At 36.9% G+C, this 15,114-nt stretch overlaps 1 protein-coding gene across 3 annotated transcripts in view; it reads left to right on the top strand.

Annotated features, from left to right (window-relative positions):
- LOC126161802 (cytohesin-1) overlaps nt 1-14,358 on the top strand; it is a 214,592-nt gene extending 200,234 nt beyond the window's left edge. The window contains exons 9-10 of one of the 3 annotated variants that reach the window (XM_049917892.1): nt 801-870; nt 12,926-14,357. In XM_049917892.1, coding sequence (XP_049773849.1) covers nt 801-870; nt 12,926-13,019 — 164 coding nt within the window. In that variant the 3' untranslated portion in view covers nt 13,020-14,357. Of the gene's footprint in view, nt 1-800; nt 871-12,856 lie in introns of all 3 variants that reach the window. The other 2 variants (XM_049917891.1, XM_049917893.1) reach the window with 2 other exon arrangements.
- The last annotated feature ends 756 nt before the right edge of the window (nt 14,359-15,114 follow it).

Below are 15,114 nucleotides of genomic sequence, written 5' to 3' on the forward strand. Positions count from 1 at the left end.
CCTATATTCCCTTCAGATATTTTTATACAAAGACTGAGCAGTCCTTAAATATTTCATAAATGTGAAATGAGGGGATGGTATTAGCTGCCAACTTCACAAAATATGTTGGAAGTTAAGATGTATTTTCAGAGTGCTTTTTTGTCAAGAGATAAAAATCATTATTTCAAATACAGTAATATATGTCTATAGTCAACATTTTCTTTCCTGTACAGAAAACTAATATTTCAAAATTCAAGGTGGATACCTAGTGTAATGTGGCATGTGTAAGAAAAATTAAGTGTTGAAAGGCATAAAACTCTTTCCAGACTAATCCTTCAGTTAAACCACCTTATTTCTTATCTGCTCTTATTACAAGATTTCAAATGGTTTGCAAGCATTTTGTTTGAGTTTTGTCACTGTGCGCAACATTAAGAGTGCTGTAGTCACTTTGACGTCTTTAAGATGATAAGATTGATAGTAAAAATGTGTACATGGTGTGATCACGATGTTTGCAAACATTATGCACAATCACGTCACGCAAAGACCAACCACATGATACTTCAGTGTGTGTATTCTATTTTTTGTTCAATTACAACCAGTGGGTGAAATGCTGATGCTCTTTAATAATGACAGTGCTGTTTGTAATTTTTATTTTGGAAACTGTTGTTGGCCTTCTCGTAAAAGCAGATATATTAAGAATTCCACTCTGGAGAATAGTTTATTTATATCTTTTATGCCGAAGTATATCTTCTTCCCAGTTCTCCTCTTATGCAATCTACTTAAACAAAAAGGTTGCAAATAACCATTAATTTTTATTACAGGCAAACACACTGTATATAGAATGTCAGCTGCCACACCTGAGGAGAAGGACGAGTGGATCAAATGTGTAAGGTAAGTCATGACTGTGTGTACATACATACATACATACTAAGAGATACTGGTGTAGTTTGGACAGCACAGGCAAAATTTTCAGGAACAAACATTCTCACATGCAGTGATTATATGGTACTGATGTGCACTGAAACTATCAACTAACCTGTATTCTGTTAAAACTGTAACTATAACTGTCACTGTCATTGAACTCACAGTTGGTGACTTATTTTCAATATTTATAATGAAATTTAATTCCAATCAAAAACTCTGTGGTGATTGCCGCTCATAGGAGAGCCACACTGACTTTTCATCCTTGGGAGAAGCAGCTGTCTCAGCCACACCAAGAGCTGTCATTGGAACCTCGTGTTACGGCCGCAAAGCTTATCAAGCACCAATGGAAGGCCATGAAGTCAGTAAATATATTACGATGGACATGCTTGCTTCATGTGTTGTCCTTATCTTGTTCTGGTACAACTTTTAAATTGTGAGAAACTGTTTTGTAATTATGCTGTGGTGTTTCTGTGTGTGTGTGTGTGTGTGTGTGTGTGTGTGTGTGTGTGTGTGTCGAGGGGAGGTGGGGTGGGGGATTGTTGTTTAAAGTTCTGAATGCATATGGTTTCTCTGATCCTTTAGTTGTCTTACAATGTCAGATTATGAAGGCTTTTAAATAATTAAATCGGAGACAACTCAAAAGTTCTTTCTGTAAGGAAAGTGACTTCTGTGCACTATGTACTTCCCGTGTCCAGACAACCGGATACAATATCTAAAATTGGAAAATGCTATGTCGTAAAGCAGTCAAACAAATATATTGTTTAATGTGAACAGACTAAAACATACAAAAGTTAGAAGTATCACTGTTGGCTAGTTTTCTTTCTGTTGTCACATTGCTAGAGCCATTGTTCCCAAAGCCATTCAATATAAGTCTGTAGCTTTTGTTTGGTGTTGCATTGTCAGGATTGTAATAACTGGATATTAGGCACGTAGCCAGAACACATTATGCTCTAGACATTTTTCCACTAAAGTTTGAATCTCAAAGACAATAAAGAATCTTGTGGCCTGTTTCTCCCATTAGTATTGCAGTGCCTTTAACATTCGATACATTTGTATCGATAAAGTAGTAAAATGCCTGAACAGTTGTTGGACATACATACTTCAGCAGTATATGCTCTCTTCAATGCAGTCAAATCGTCTTAGAATACATTGGAGTTGCTTCCCTATGCAAGAGCTGAATGTATTGTTAATGTAAGGAGCCATCTATTGAGCCATGATGGAAATTTGTATAATTTGTCAGGTCACTGCTATATGCAATAATGACCCCCACCATGTATTTGCCAATGTGTTTTGCCAGTGTGTGAAATTTCTAAAGACTGACAGTGATTTTGGAGAATTTATCTTTAGTGAATCAAAAACTAGATAGGTGAATAGCAAACATGTGTAGTTACGTTGAGATTGGTTGAAATGGTTTAACAACTTGTGCATCAAGATAGAATTCATTTTTCTATTTCCTTACTGTAAAATTTAATTGGAAATTGATAGTGCTAAAATGCTTTGCCAGAAATCTCTTGTTTTGCCATGACAGACTTACTTTAAACAATATACACAGTTGTTGTTGCCAGACGAGTGAAGCTGCCATATGTAGCACACTCTCACTACCTGTAGCCAATGTGTACATAAATCCATGGAATCAAGCTCTTAAGAGCTGAAGATATTTATTTTGCTGCAGTGGCATGTTCATTATGTGACCCAAGTCATATAAAATCTAGACTTGTTCCTTGCACATTGCTTTTCAATATACCAAGTATCTTCTTCACTATGGCAGTTGAAGGGGATGTGGACTTCCCCTCCCCTCTTCAAGAGGAGAGCAGATAGCCACAGTATGTACTGGAAAAAATATCATACATAGTTTAATCACACATTGACAATGCTATCATGTGACTAAGAGGAGTGTGTTTGGAGCCAACACCCTCTCATACAGTGTCTCACAAAGGAATGGTAACATCTAAAGACTAATTAGAAGTTTTAATCCAATGGCAAAAAACTTCTTAAAATCTTGTTGAAGGAAAAGTGTAGCAGGAAGTTCATTGTACAGATAACATAGACAATAAATATGAAGCTTTCCTCAACACACTCCCCATGCTCTTTGAAAGTCACTCTTCATTGTAATAATTAAAGTGCTGTCACTAACAGACTGATTAATGGGATAAGGCTATCATCTATACTAATTACATAACAGTAAAATTATTGTCTGTGTGAACATGCTAATACTAGAGAGAGCTTTTGGTAGTGTTCACAGGAATAATCTTATATTCTGAAGATAGCAAAGTTACAATATAGGGAGCAAAATTCTATTTACAACTAGTAAAGAAATGAGATGGTAGCTATGACTCGAGGGACACAAAGGAAGCAGTGGTTGAGAAGAAATTGAGACAGGCTTTTAGTCTGTTTCAGATATTATTCAGTCTGGACATTGAGCAAGCAGTAAAGGAAACAAAAAAAAAACAAAAAAAAATATTGACATATGATTTAGTCCAGGGAGGAGAAATAAAAACTGAGGTTTGACTATGACATTGTAATTGTCAGAACAGCAAAAGACTTGTGAAAGCATTGGAATGGAATGTGCTGTGTCTTGAAAGGAGGATATAAGATGAACATCAACAAAAGCAAAAATTGGATAATGGAATATAGTCAAATTAATTTGGGTGATGCTGAAGAATTACATTAGCAATAAGGCTTACTCAGGCATGTAGGGCTCTGAGTGGCCCTTATTTCCAAAGCTGCTCATGGGACCAAAAGGTTTTCTCCAAAATTCCCAGAGTAGTCAAGGCAGGTTTTCATTGCCTAAACTTACATCCATACAACCCAGACTCAATGCACTGTTTCAAAAGTGTGTTTCGAGCATAAAACACTAGGGTGTAGGGGAGACGCAACATGTGGCAGCTGCAGCAAGGCTTCTCATGAAGGAGTTGGTTCTAGTCTCCTGCCAAATGTATGAACTGCTCAGGAAACCATCCTGTTTAGAGTAGGGACTGCAGAATCTTTCTAGAGGAATGTATCTTGGTGGAGAGATGGGATGAAGGTGATGCCCCTGTGATCAGTGGCTCCCATACTTCAATGGAACCTGCAGGGATTCAGGATGAATGTAGAACAACTTCATCTACTATCTCAGGGTAGACCAGGAGATTAATTTCAATCAATTGTACACCTCTGAGTTAAAAGGCCATGCACTCCACAAAAATGGTGACCTGAGTGGAGAGAGAGCTAGAGGAGTAGTAGGTATTTTTGTCAGTACCAACTACCACTCCATGCCTCTCACTTACAATGAATTTACAAGCAGTTGCAATATCAGTGCACATGCATAATCCATTGACAGTACGTTCCCTTTACTTGCTGCCACATGATGCGCTTGACGAAGAGGTTCTAAATGACCTCCTTACACAGCTCCCCCCACCCCTTTATCCTCTGTGGTGATTTTAAAGCACACAGTGTGCTTTGGACCTCTGCAACTACCTGCTCCAGGGGCAGAGCAATTGAGAGGCTTCTCATATCATGTGCACATTTGTTAAATACGGGACAGAGAAGCACTTCTGCACTGCAACTGGGTTGTTCTCTGCCATCGCCCTCTCTCTTTGCTATCCAGCCCTTGCTCACATTGCTCAATGAGAAACGATTGATGACTTATACGGAAGTGATCGCTTCACAATATGATTTCACCTCCCAGATGGAGTGGAACCCAAAAGGAAACTGCCGAGATGGGTGCTCAGTAGAGCAGACTGGACACTGTGAAACCCAGTTTGAACATCATGTCAATGTTGAGGAATGGATCATATTAGCAGAAAGATTCACCCTGCCGCTGAAGTATCATCCACAGTCCACACAACTGAAGAGCAGCCTGTTCTTTCGTGGCGTTATGAATGCCACTCTGCAATCAGGACTAGGCTTGCAGCTCTGCGTAGGTTCGAGTGCCAGCCAATTGCAGAGAATCTTGCAGCCTTTCAGGTGGCGATGGTCGCTTTAATGGGGAATGGCACTCTACAAACCAATCTGCAAGACATTGCCCAGATTATGGTGGCCTAATTTGCCACAATTACAGCAACCACCAGTCAAGATCCAGGTTTCCAGTGACATAGTGGTTGCTGAGAGAAGTTTGGATTTCTGGTCCACCACTGATGAAGATTACAACTGCCTATTTTCCGTGTGGGTGCTGGATTGTGCATTGTCTGCGACTTGACACACATTCCCTGGTCAAGACAGAATCCATTAAAATATGCTGTGGCACCTCACAAGGCAAAAACAGATATCTTGCTCACACTTTTTAATGCCATTTTGGTGCCATGTTATTTTCCGACTCGTGCTGTGTAGTAGTTTTAATTCCTCTTGTAAAAACTGAGAAACACTGTACATTCACCAGAAGTTACCTTAGTGTTGCCGTCACTAGCTGCGTGGGAAAGATCTTGGATTTGTGCCACCTTGTCTGGATTGTAGAATCCAGGCAACTCCTTAGTCACTTCAGTGTAGTTTCAGGAGGTACCAATCCACCTTTGATAACCTGGCCCTCCAGAAAGTGGCTATACAACAGATTTTCCTGCACTGGCATCATCCTATAGGTACAGTTTTTGACATCGAGAAGGCCTATGATACTACTTGGAGGCATCTTACCCTTCAGCAGATTCACAAATGGGGATTTCGTGGATGTCTTCCCATTTTCATTCAGTCCTTTCTCTCGCCACTGTATTTTTGATATTGAGTCAGTGTCATCCTGTCTGTTCGCTTTGAGCAGGAGAACAGTGTCCCTCATGGTAGTGTTTTAAGTGACTGCCTGTACCATAGCTATTAATAGCATTAAAGTCAGCAGTGAAAAGTCCTGGCCCATGTTCTTTGTGGAGGACTTCTGTGTTTTGCTCTTCTTAAAGCCTTGCAGTGACAACACGTCAGTTACATCTAACTCTTAGACATTTGAGTGAATGGGTGCAGAAGAGTGGTTTTAAGTTTTCAACCGAGAAGTCTGTGTGTGTTCTTTTTAACCGTTCTCGTCCCATTTTAAATTTTCTTGAGTTGAGGATGTTCTTAATTTTAGTGTGTAAGTGAGGCCTGGACCTTATATTTGACTGCAAACTTAAATGGTTGCCACATCTGAAGGACATGTAAAAAACAGTCTTTCGAGGCTATAAGTATTTTAAAATGTCTTAGCTGCAGTACTTGTACCGGACTTGTTTGGTCCGGTTGTACAGAACATTTGTCTGATCTCAACTACATTATGGGCACATGGTGTATGGGTCTGCGGATAAAAGATGTTGAATGTGTTGCACCATGAAGGGATTCGGTTGGTCATTGTGGCATTCAGACCAAGCCTCTGTGCAGAGGCTGGTGAACCACCATGTCACATCAGGCGATGGCTACTTACGGTGCACCACATATGTAAAACACTGTCCACACCATGCTTTCTCATAACCAGCAATGGACAATGAGGCCTTATGGCATTCGTGCACAGGATTTCCTTTTAGAGATGGTTGTGGCTGGTCTTAATGTTTTACATCGTAGTTGGAGCAGATTTCTGCCTTGGCTCCTCCGGAGACCCGGACTTACTTTAGATAGGCATCACAGTTTCACAGTAGTGTACACTAATGGCTCCAAACAGTGGAATTCTCTTGGCTGCTGTCATGTACCCTGACCGTGTCAAAGATTTGCCTTCAGAATGAGTATAAATTTTCTTTGTGGTGATCCTGAAGGCAGAGTGGCTGGCTCGTCCTCTTCTATGCTTGCGATCAGCCTGCCATGTCCATCTGCTGTATTGTTTTAACTCCTCATATCACTTTCTTCCTGTTTAGCTAATGTTTTAATATTGGTGCAGTACTTAATTCCATGCTTCTGTGTGGGTACACACACAGTTTTCCAACTTTTGCTACCTTCATTTTCCATACTGTTTTATTCTCCTGTTTAGTGTATTTTACTGACACTCGTCTCGAACACAGATGCTAAAGAATTTGCTGTCATGTGCCAAGACCAACATATCCATCAATCATTCTTAGATTGGGAAATGAGACACTAAAAGTTGCAATGAGTTTTCCTTTTTGGGCAGCAAAATCACTGAAGACTAAGAACATCCATGAAGATGATGGCATATATAGCAGGATACTAAGCCACTTGGCTGCATAGGTTAGCACAGTATTTAGCCACATTTGTAATTTTTACTTTGGGAATGGTCAGTTTCTGGAATGATTGCAGTAGCCACTAGTAAAATTGATTTATAAAAAAAGAGAAGGGGATAATTTAGACCATTTTGGACCAATTTTTATGCCTTAAGTGTTCACAAAATCTATTGAGATGCTGTATGTATAACTGATTGTAATTGATTATTCTCATTTACATAATTTTCTGTCAAATGTAAAGTTTGGTTTCAGCAAGTGTTTAACAATTGAAAACACTATATTCTCTCTTCTCTATGAGGCATTGGATGGATCAAAGAGAAAGCTGTGCACACTAGGTGTATTCTTTGATTTAACTGACTCATGTGGTAATGTTTATCACAAAATGTTACTGCAGAAATTGAACCATTATGGAATAAGAATAGCAGCTCCCAAGTTGTTCCTGTCATATTTTCAGAACAGACAGCAAAAAGTCACTCTAGACAGTAATGAGAGCGGCTATGAGGTGGTGTCTGATTGGGGCACGGATGAGTTTGTGATATCTTGGGTCAGTGCTTGGGCTGCTACTGTTGTTTGTCTAATATAATGGGGATTCTAAAAATTTGTTTGTTGGTGAGCCTGGTAGTGAATGAAGTTAAGTGCAACATAGGCATTGTATAAAATAGTGCACTTAAAAACATAAGTTTGTTAGTTGTAGAAAATAAATGGATGTTAAGAAGGTTACGCTGAGTAAATTGCAATTAAATACGGATCACTGTTCAGTTGTTTGTTCATACATGATTGATATTACCATATTAATAGGTGATAAATAGGAAACTAACTTCTAGCTTCCAGAAATATGAGAACTATTTATGTCCAGGAAAACAGATTATATGTACCCACCAAATGTTTCCATAGGTTCCAGTATTCAGTCTTGCAAGGGCTATAACTCTTGGATATGTACGGCCCCAAAATAATATCTGGATTTAATTGCATAATACTGGCTAAACCTATTGTTTTCTCTTGGTAAGGCAACTACCTCCATAACCAAATGGTTGACATTGCTGTCTTTGGTGCAGAAGGGCTCCATTTTGAATCCCAGTACCTCTTTGGATTTTTTCTGTGGTAGGGAGGTCTGAAATGCTGCCCACTGTCTCATGAGGTCAAATGAGGATCTGCTCAAATAAAGCAGCAGTGACATAACCACGATTCATCTACTGGCAATAACAGCTGGAGGGAATGGCAGCATGTATCACAATAATATAATGCTCCTTGTACTGCCTTTTTGTCAGCCAGACAATATGAAATAAAAATGCTTGATTGAAACACATTTCCACAGGAAACAAAGCTATATTTTGTTCCTTTCAGACTAAACCAGCATATCTTTTTGCAGGAAAAATTGCACAGTACTTACTGAGGCTCTCGACTATGTCGTGTTTCTGAAGTGTTGCTATTTTTTATTTTCCTCCATCCCATTCTTTGCAGTTTCCTGTAGTGCAAAATTGACTCTCTATAGATGCATTAGCAGACACCTCAGTGACCTCTTTCTCTTCCTGGTATGGTTTTATCAACAGCTTCTCTTCTTGGTCATCTTCTGCAGTACCTATCTTTGTGCTACAGGTGCATTTAATGTTTGATATTCTTTAGTAACTGCATGAACTGATTGGCAGCCCAAATCATCATACTCACTACAGAGTGCTCTTACATTTTCAGACAGTATTTATTATGAAGGGTCTAGAGGATGTAGTTGATCACCACCTTTCTCCAACACATGAATGATACATCCTGCTTGTAATTTAATAGTATGGACAATTGTGATAGATTGTAGCAAACAGAATAGTTTCTTATGGGTGGGGATCTAAATCAATTGGTTTGTTATGGGTGATGTAAATCAAAGGATGTAGGATGATAGTTCTTGGGCATGGGTCTTTACTGTGGGGTAGAACCATTGAAACTGAGGATGTCGCCACACAACATGATTAATATTTTTTCACTATTCCACTTAAAGACCCTAACTATGGAGACTAATATTTTAACATAAAAATGCATTATTTTCCCAAAGGGTGCACATTTTTTGTAATGAGGCATGTATAGCATAATGCCAACTAGTTTTTTGTGTAAGAATTTGTGTGGTAATTGTTTGTTTCACTGATTAGTTGAGAGAAATTATAAATTTGTATGGAGGTCTTGAATATATGCAGTTCTCAAATGAGGTATTTGACCATTCTATTTAGTTACATGTTGCACAAGGCTTAAATAGGAGTCATAACTGTAACATCATCCAAGTGTGAATTTTTTTGTTTTAATGTTCTGTGCCCTTGGAGTTCTTTTAACAGTAGCTCACTCTCTATAGTCACAGTGCACACTGCTTACAGTTTTGCTGTAACATTTAGACCATGTTTCATTTGGAAATTCCTCCTGTGCTGTCCAAGTTTTGTGTGTTTTTGTTGTGATAATGATGAATTTGTGTAATTAAAGAACAATAATACTGCTCAGATATGACAAATTCCTTATTTCATTCCTTTTTGTTATTGCCTGTTGCTTTTTCTGTTTGTTGAGGATGTTGACTATCACAGTTTAATGTAATTGTAGTTGCATCAGAGTGTGTGAATTCTTTGTACATTTGTTGCTTTGTACATATTAGGCTGCACATGACATTGTAGATATTAATGTGTAAATTATTAGTTTGCATTAATAGTAATAGCTGCCACATAAGTGGTTATGGTAGCAGTAGAAAAGTTGTGCTTGGACTCTCTCTCTCTCTCTCTCTCTCTCTCTCTAACACATTTGCAGGTGGAAGTGCTCTCATACATACAGATATAAATATCATATTACACTCAAAAGGCAAGTGGTGCTATTCAGAATATAAGTGCATCCCAGAGTTTGTACAGATAGAGATCACTGAAGACTTGATCCAATATTAGTGAAATGTTGCAGCAGACCCTATAGGAATGTATTCCTCTGAGAACAAAGCTTGTACATTTTATACAATTGTTGTTAGTTATGAGTGATTCTACTGCAAATGGAGATTCCTAATGTACGAGGATTTTCTTCAAGGTTTTCGTCTATGGGTCTGTTTCTTCCTAAAGTGAAATTGTCCTCCCATGGAGTAAAGGGTAGGTGATTAGTTTTTGGAATAATAAAAAAAAATCTGTCACCTGCATTTATCATGCTGTCACAGGCAATAGCATGTTCAGCAGAACATACAACAAATTGTGTGAACTTTCCTCCTTATTAGTCCCCCAAGCCGCCCCCCCCCCCCCCTCTGTTTCTCTCATCACTGTTTTATATTTTAAGTAACGGATAAATTTTATTAGGCATTCCACAAAGTTTAATTTTGATTAAATTGTCCTAGTGGTTGCTGGAGCCATTATTTTTTTGAATGAAGGTGACATTTTAGCATTTAGGCTGTAAGATTTTTTTAACCCAGAAAAAGATGCCATAGTGTTTGTCTATTATGGTATACAAAGTCCAGTAGAAACGTTACTGTTCATGATGGTTTGCAAACAGTTAGTGGCTCTGATGTTTAGCATGGGTATTGTGCTAATTAAGTCCTTAATTTGGAAAAGCATGTGCCCTTAATGTAATCTTTTTGTAATTACGAAATGAAGTCTTACGGAAGGAGCATAAAATTAGTCTCAAGAACCCCCCCCCCCCCCCCCCCCCCCCCGAACATTGCACAGTGATGTTCCTTTGTAACTTGTTGTACATGAGCTAGTATTTTACTCACTGACATTGTCACAGATATACAAGAACCAAAATTTTAGTGAGGCGTTTAGTGCAGTTTACTTGTGTAAAGCAGTCATTCAGCATTACTGCAAACTTTTGTTTCTAAAACTATCACAATGTTGGGAGTATAGAGAGAGAATTATTGCACAATGGAGATGGTTGTGGAGCGTACTTCAAAGTGCACTACCAATTATTTAGGCTCAATTTAGCGTTTTTGTGGGGAGGATATCCATGCAGTTAGATTAATCACATTTAAGAAATGGCAGGTGATGTTTGTACATATGAGAGTAAGGGGTTAGGATTACTTTAGCAAGACCTAATAGCTGCAGCCAGTGAATTTACTTTGTTACAGGCTATGTGCACATAGAGAGAGCATTACTGACCTGTATACTTAAAAATAATGTATTGTCCAGTTTCTGAACATTTAAACAACTTTTGTTTAGCAGAAATGTTAGTTTGTCATTGTAAGGATGAAAGCCACTTCTTTAAGATTTAGTAGTCATAATTTTCAGTACTCAATGATCTTACCAGTAAATATCCAAAGTGTGTGTTACTTAAATTTTTGTTAGTGAGGTGCAACACTTACGAATGGAGTATCCTTTTTCAAGTTATTAAGTTTCAAAAAGTGAAGGTAACTAACTTTTTGTTCTTCCAGAGTGTATTAATTAACTTGAAATTTCCTATACTACAAACCCTTTTATTAGCATAAAAGCAATGTTTAGTTTTTGGCAGTATCAAATCAGAATTCTGTAAACAATACTTGGATTTTTTTGGAATGTGACATAGTTCATTATTAGCACAGTTATTCAGCTGGGTATGGATAGGAAAATTTTTAATTGCAAATTAGCCACACTACAAAAGGGACTTGCCTTGGCAATATTCATATTATGATCATTTAATGTAATGAAGACAACATGAAACTAGAAGATTAAAACATGTTTTGTGTATGTTTGCTCCAAATTATAGGCTAAAAAAAGGTTTCTGTTCTTAGAATACAAGTATGGAAAGATGTTGGGACGGAGGAGGCAGATTTACCTCACAATTTGCTAGAACATTGTAAAATGGTAAACGGAAGAAATAATACGTGGGTATACTAAATGAGAAGTATCCAATATAATAAACAGAACTGTATAGATGAGACTGAAATACTAGAAAAACAAGGAGTTGTATGTTGTCTTCAGTATCATTGAAATCTGCTCTTTGCATATTTTGAATAAACATAACTTTCTCGTTTATTTACAATCTTTTGTTTGGTTCCTTCTTAGGAAAGGGATATGGGGAGGGGGGTGGTTGTTGTTAGGCATCATGTTGACTGGTGTATGTTGTTCTCGTTGAAGGTGGCTGCACATATTATTGCTGTTCTGTCTTTTGAGATTATTCATGAAATCAATACTGTTGTAGGCTTAATGCATAATTTCATTCAATTCATATGTTTCATCTGCAGTGGCTTTTACTAATGTAGTATAATTAAGTGGGAACAGTAGTATTATGTAAAATATAATGTAGTTTACCAAGCACAGTAAAATATAACACATTTTCAACTGCAATGTTAACTAAATAGCAACATTTTATAGTGTTTGTAGAGATTTTTCAGATTTGTTTAGTCTAAATTTAAATTCTGTGTAGTTAATGATTTCAGTATTTTTCATTTGAAGTCTCCTAAAAGTTCTATTAATTCTTTTTTATCCTGAGTGTATAAAGTATTGTGTGAAGATGCATGTTCGCATGTTGGCCTCATGGTTATGCTTATTTATTTAAATTTTTTTGTTTTGATCATTCTTAAGTATATTTCACTTTCCTATAATAAATGGGAATTTGAATTTGATGATTGTAAGGTGCATGCTTACCAGGCACATGCATGCCTCTGTAAATATTTTCGGAAAGTTCATATTATGTCTGCATCACAGATGTCTTTTCAGGTAATGTTATTAATATTAAAACTGTGTGGTAGGTCCCTGCATGAAATCATATTCTCTAGATAGGCAAATACTTCAGTCCTCTGGAGGACATGATTTTAACAGCAAGACACACCACCAGTCTTAATAAAATAACTCACTTGAAAATAAACATCTGTGATTGATTCACAAAATCTGTAAAAACAAATAAAACAAAAAAATTTGAATAAATAAAGCAAAACCTTATTCCCAACATAGGAAAAGCATCAGCCACAATACATGAAGTGGCGGCCAGCAGTGAGTCACGAGTGTTTGTTTCTGCTATAGGCAAAGCATCAGCCATAATCCGTTCTACGATATGTTGGCAGCTCGCAAGAAGAAAGCGCAGAAGACAAGTGCTCACCACCACTTGAAGAGCTAAGACATTTATAGTGTAACATATATTATGGTATTACTCTCGAGCTGTCGCAGCTCCAAGTGTGTTACAGCACTGCACCATACTGGTGCAAGCTGTACATTATGTATAGGGCTTGTACTGGAGGTGCAGTTTGAAACATAGCATACAACCAAAGAAATGTGATTTAAAGTGCACTTGACTGTTGTATCTTCTGAGCAGCTCTATTCTAATTTCTTTTGCTTTTTCTCTCCTTAATAATCCATCTAGGATTTTCACCCAAGGAAATGGCAGCCTTGAACTAATGTTCAAAAAGAGTGGTAATGTTAAATACTGAATGTACTGTTTAAATGTTTTCCCAAAAAAATGGTCATAGCATGACTGAATGATAAATTGTATTTTTTATATAGTTGTTAAAGCTTCAACTGTTCAAACATTGCAGCAGCTTAAGATAGAAAACTGTAAGGGTGAGAGAAATAAACAATGCAGTGAATGTGCTATACCAGTCATTGTTTGTAATATTTGAAAATTTGTTATGATTTGAGAGCTCTGAAATGCTGGACAATATTAAAAAAACATTTTATGGCACTGGAAGTACTAATGGTCAAAGTGGCTGGTGCTAAGAATCTCAGCAGAAGGAAGACTCGTGCATTCGACATACTCAAATAAGTTTGTATTTTGTCCTGTGCTGCATGAAAGTGTGATATATGTCTATGTATTATGTGCTTTCCATATCTTGAATGGTTCCAACTGAAATTTCTCTCAGTAAACCAAAGAAACTGTCATCTGACCAATATTTGAGACAGTGAAAGCTGGAAGTATTTTATAGAATGGGAGAACTTCAGTTATTTTTGCATCAGTCTCTCTTCGTAAATGTGATTTTTTTATAAAAGTGTTTGTAAATGGTATTGCTACTTCATTTCGTGTTACTATAGACAGTTTCAAATGGTATGTAATTTATAATGTTCACTCATCTCATTGTAATTCACCATTTTTATAAAAAAAGTTAGATTTTTATACTAGAAGTGTGCTGGGATGTTGTAACCAGGATGGAGTAATGTGTATGGAAATAACGAAGTATTAATATTGCAGTGTGTGTGACTTTATTTTTGTACATTATGTTTATTTCTTTGATATATTTATGATACAGTTGCTTTTGTCAGTTCCCTCATGTTGACCAGAATTATTTTTATTTGTAATATATTGTGTATATGTATTTAAGGATTTGTACAAGTAGTTAATGCAGTCATGTTCATTATTTATCTGTTAAAATAATAAAGTTTGACCTGATTTGACTGGAAATTATGTAAATACATTTTCACAGCCACTGTGAAATTCTGTTATCTCCAGTATTTATTTTATTGAAATAAGATTGTAACAATAATAAACATTTTGTACATTTAAGTACAAATTGTTCTGATTTATGGTGCTAATTCCTGAGTGTTCCTTTCCTGTCTGTGAATACAATGGTTGTCTTGATTATGAATTATTCATGCTGTGTAAGTCTAAGGTTGCTGGCATTGGAGACATTCACCTATATGGAAATCACAGCTCATGTTGAATTTAATAGAAAGTTCAGAAGCATGACAGAAAATTAATATTTTGTAAAAATTACTGTCATGCCATAATTAGTGTAGTTTCATACAGTCTCAATACTAGTTGATCCTTTACAAGTCCCCATCATCTCAGTATAAATCCTTGTAACCTACCTCCACTTGAACCTGATTACTATGGTGAAGCATTTGTCTCCTAGAATTTTTACCATTCACACTTTCCTTTGTTATCAAACTGACAATACTGAGATGTCTTATCAACCAATCTGTCAGATTGTGCCATAAATTTCTTTTCTTCCCCATTTAAATACATCTTCATTAGCTATTCAATCCTTCATTCCAATAACACCACATTTCTAAAGCTTAAAATCTCCTCTTGTCTGAATTTTTTATGGACTACATTTCATAACGCTTAAACATACGTTAAATGTTAACAAAGTACTCTTGTTCAGAAAATATTTTTCTTGCTCCTGAAGGTTTGCATTTTATGCCCTCCCTCCTTCATATTCACTTATTTTACTTTCCAAATAGCAACACTTATCTACCATTTTTAGTATATCATTTGCTAC

This window comes from Schistocerca cancellata, chromosome 2, assembly GCF_023864275.1.
Source record: "Schistocerca cancellata isolate TAMUIC-IGC-003103 chromosome 2, iqSchCanc2.1, whole genome shotgun sequence".
Lineage (NCBI taxonomy): Eukaryota > Metazoa > Arthropoda > Insecta > Orthoptera > Acrididae > Schistocerca > Schistocerca cancellata.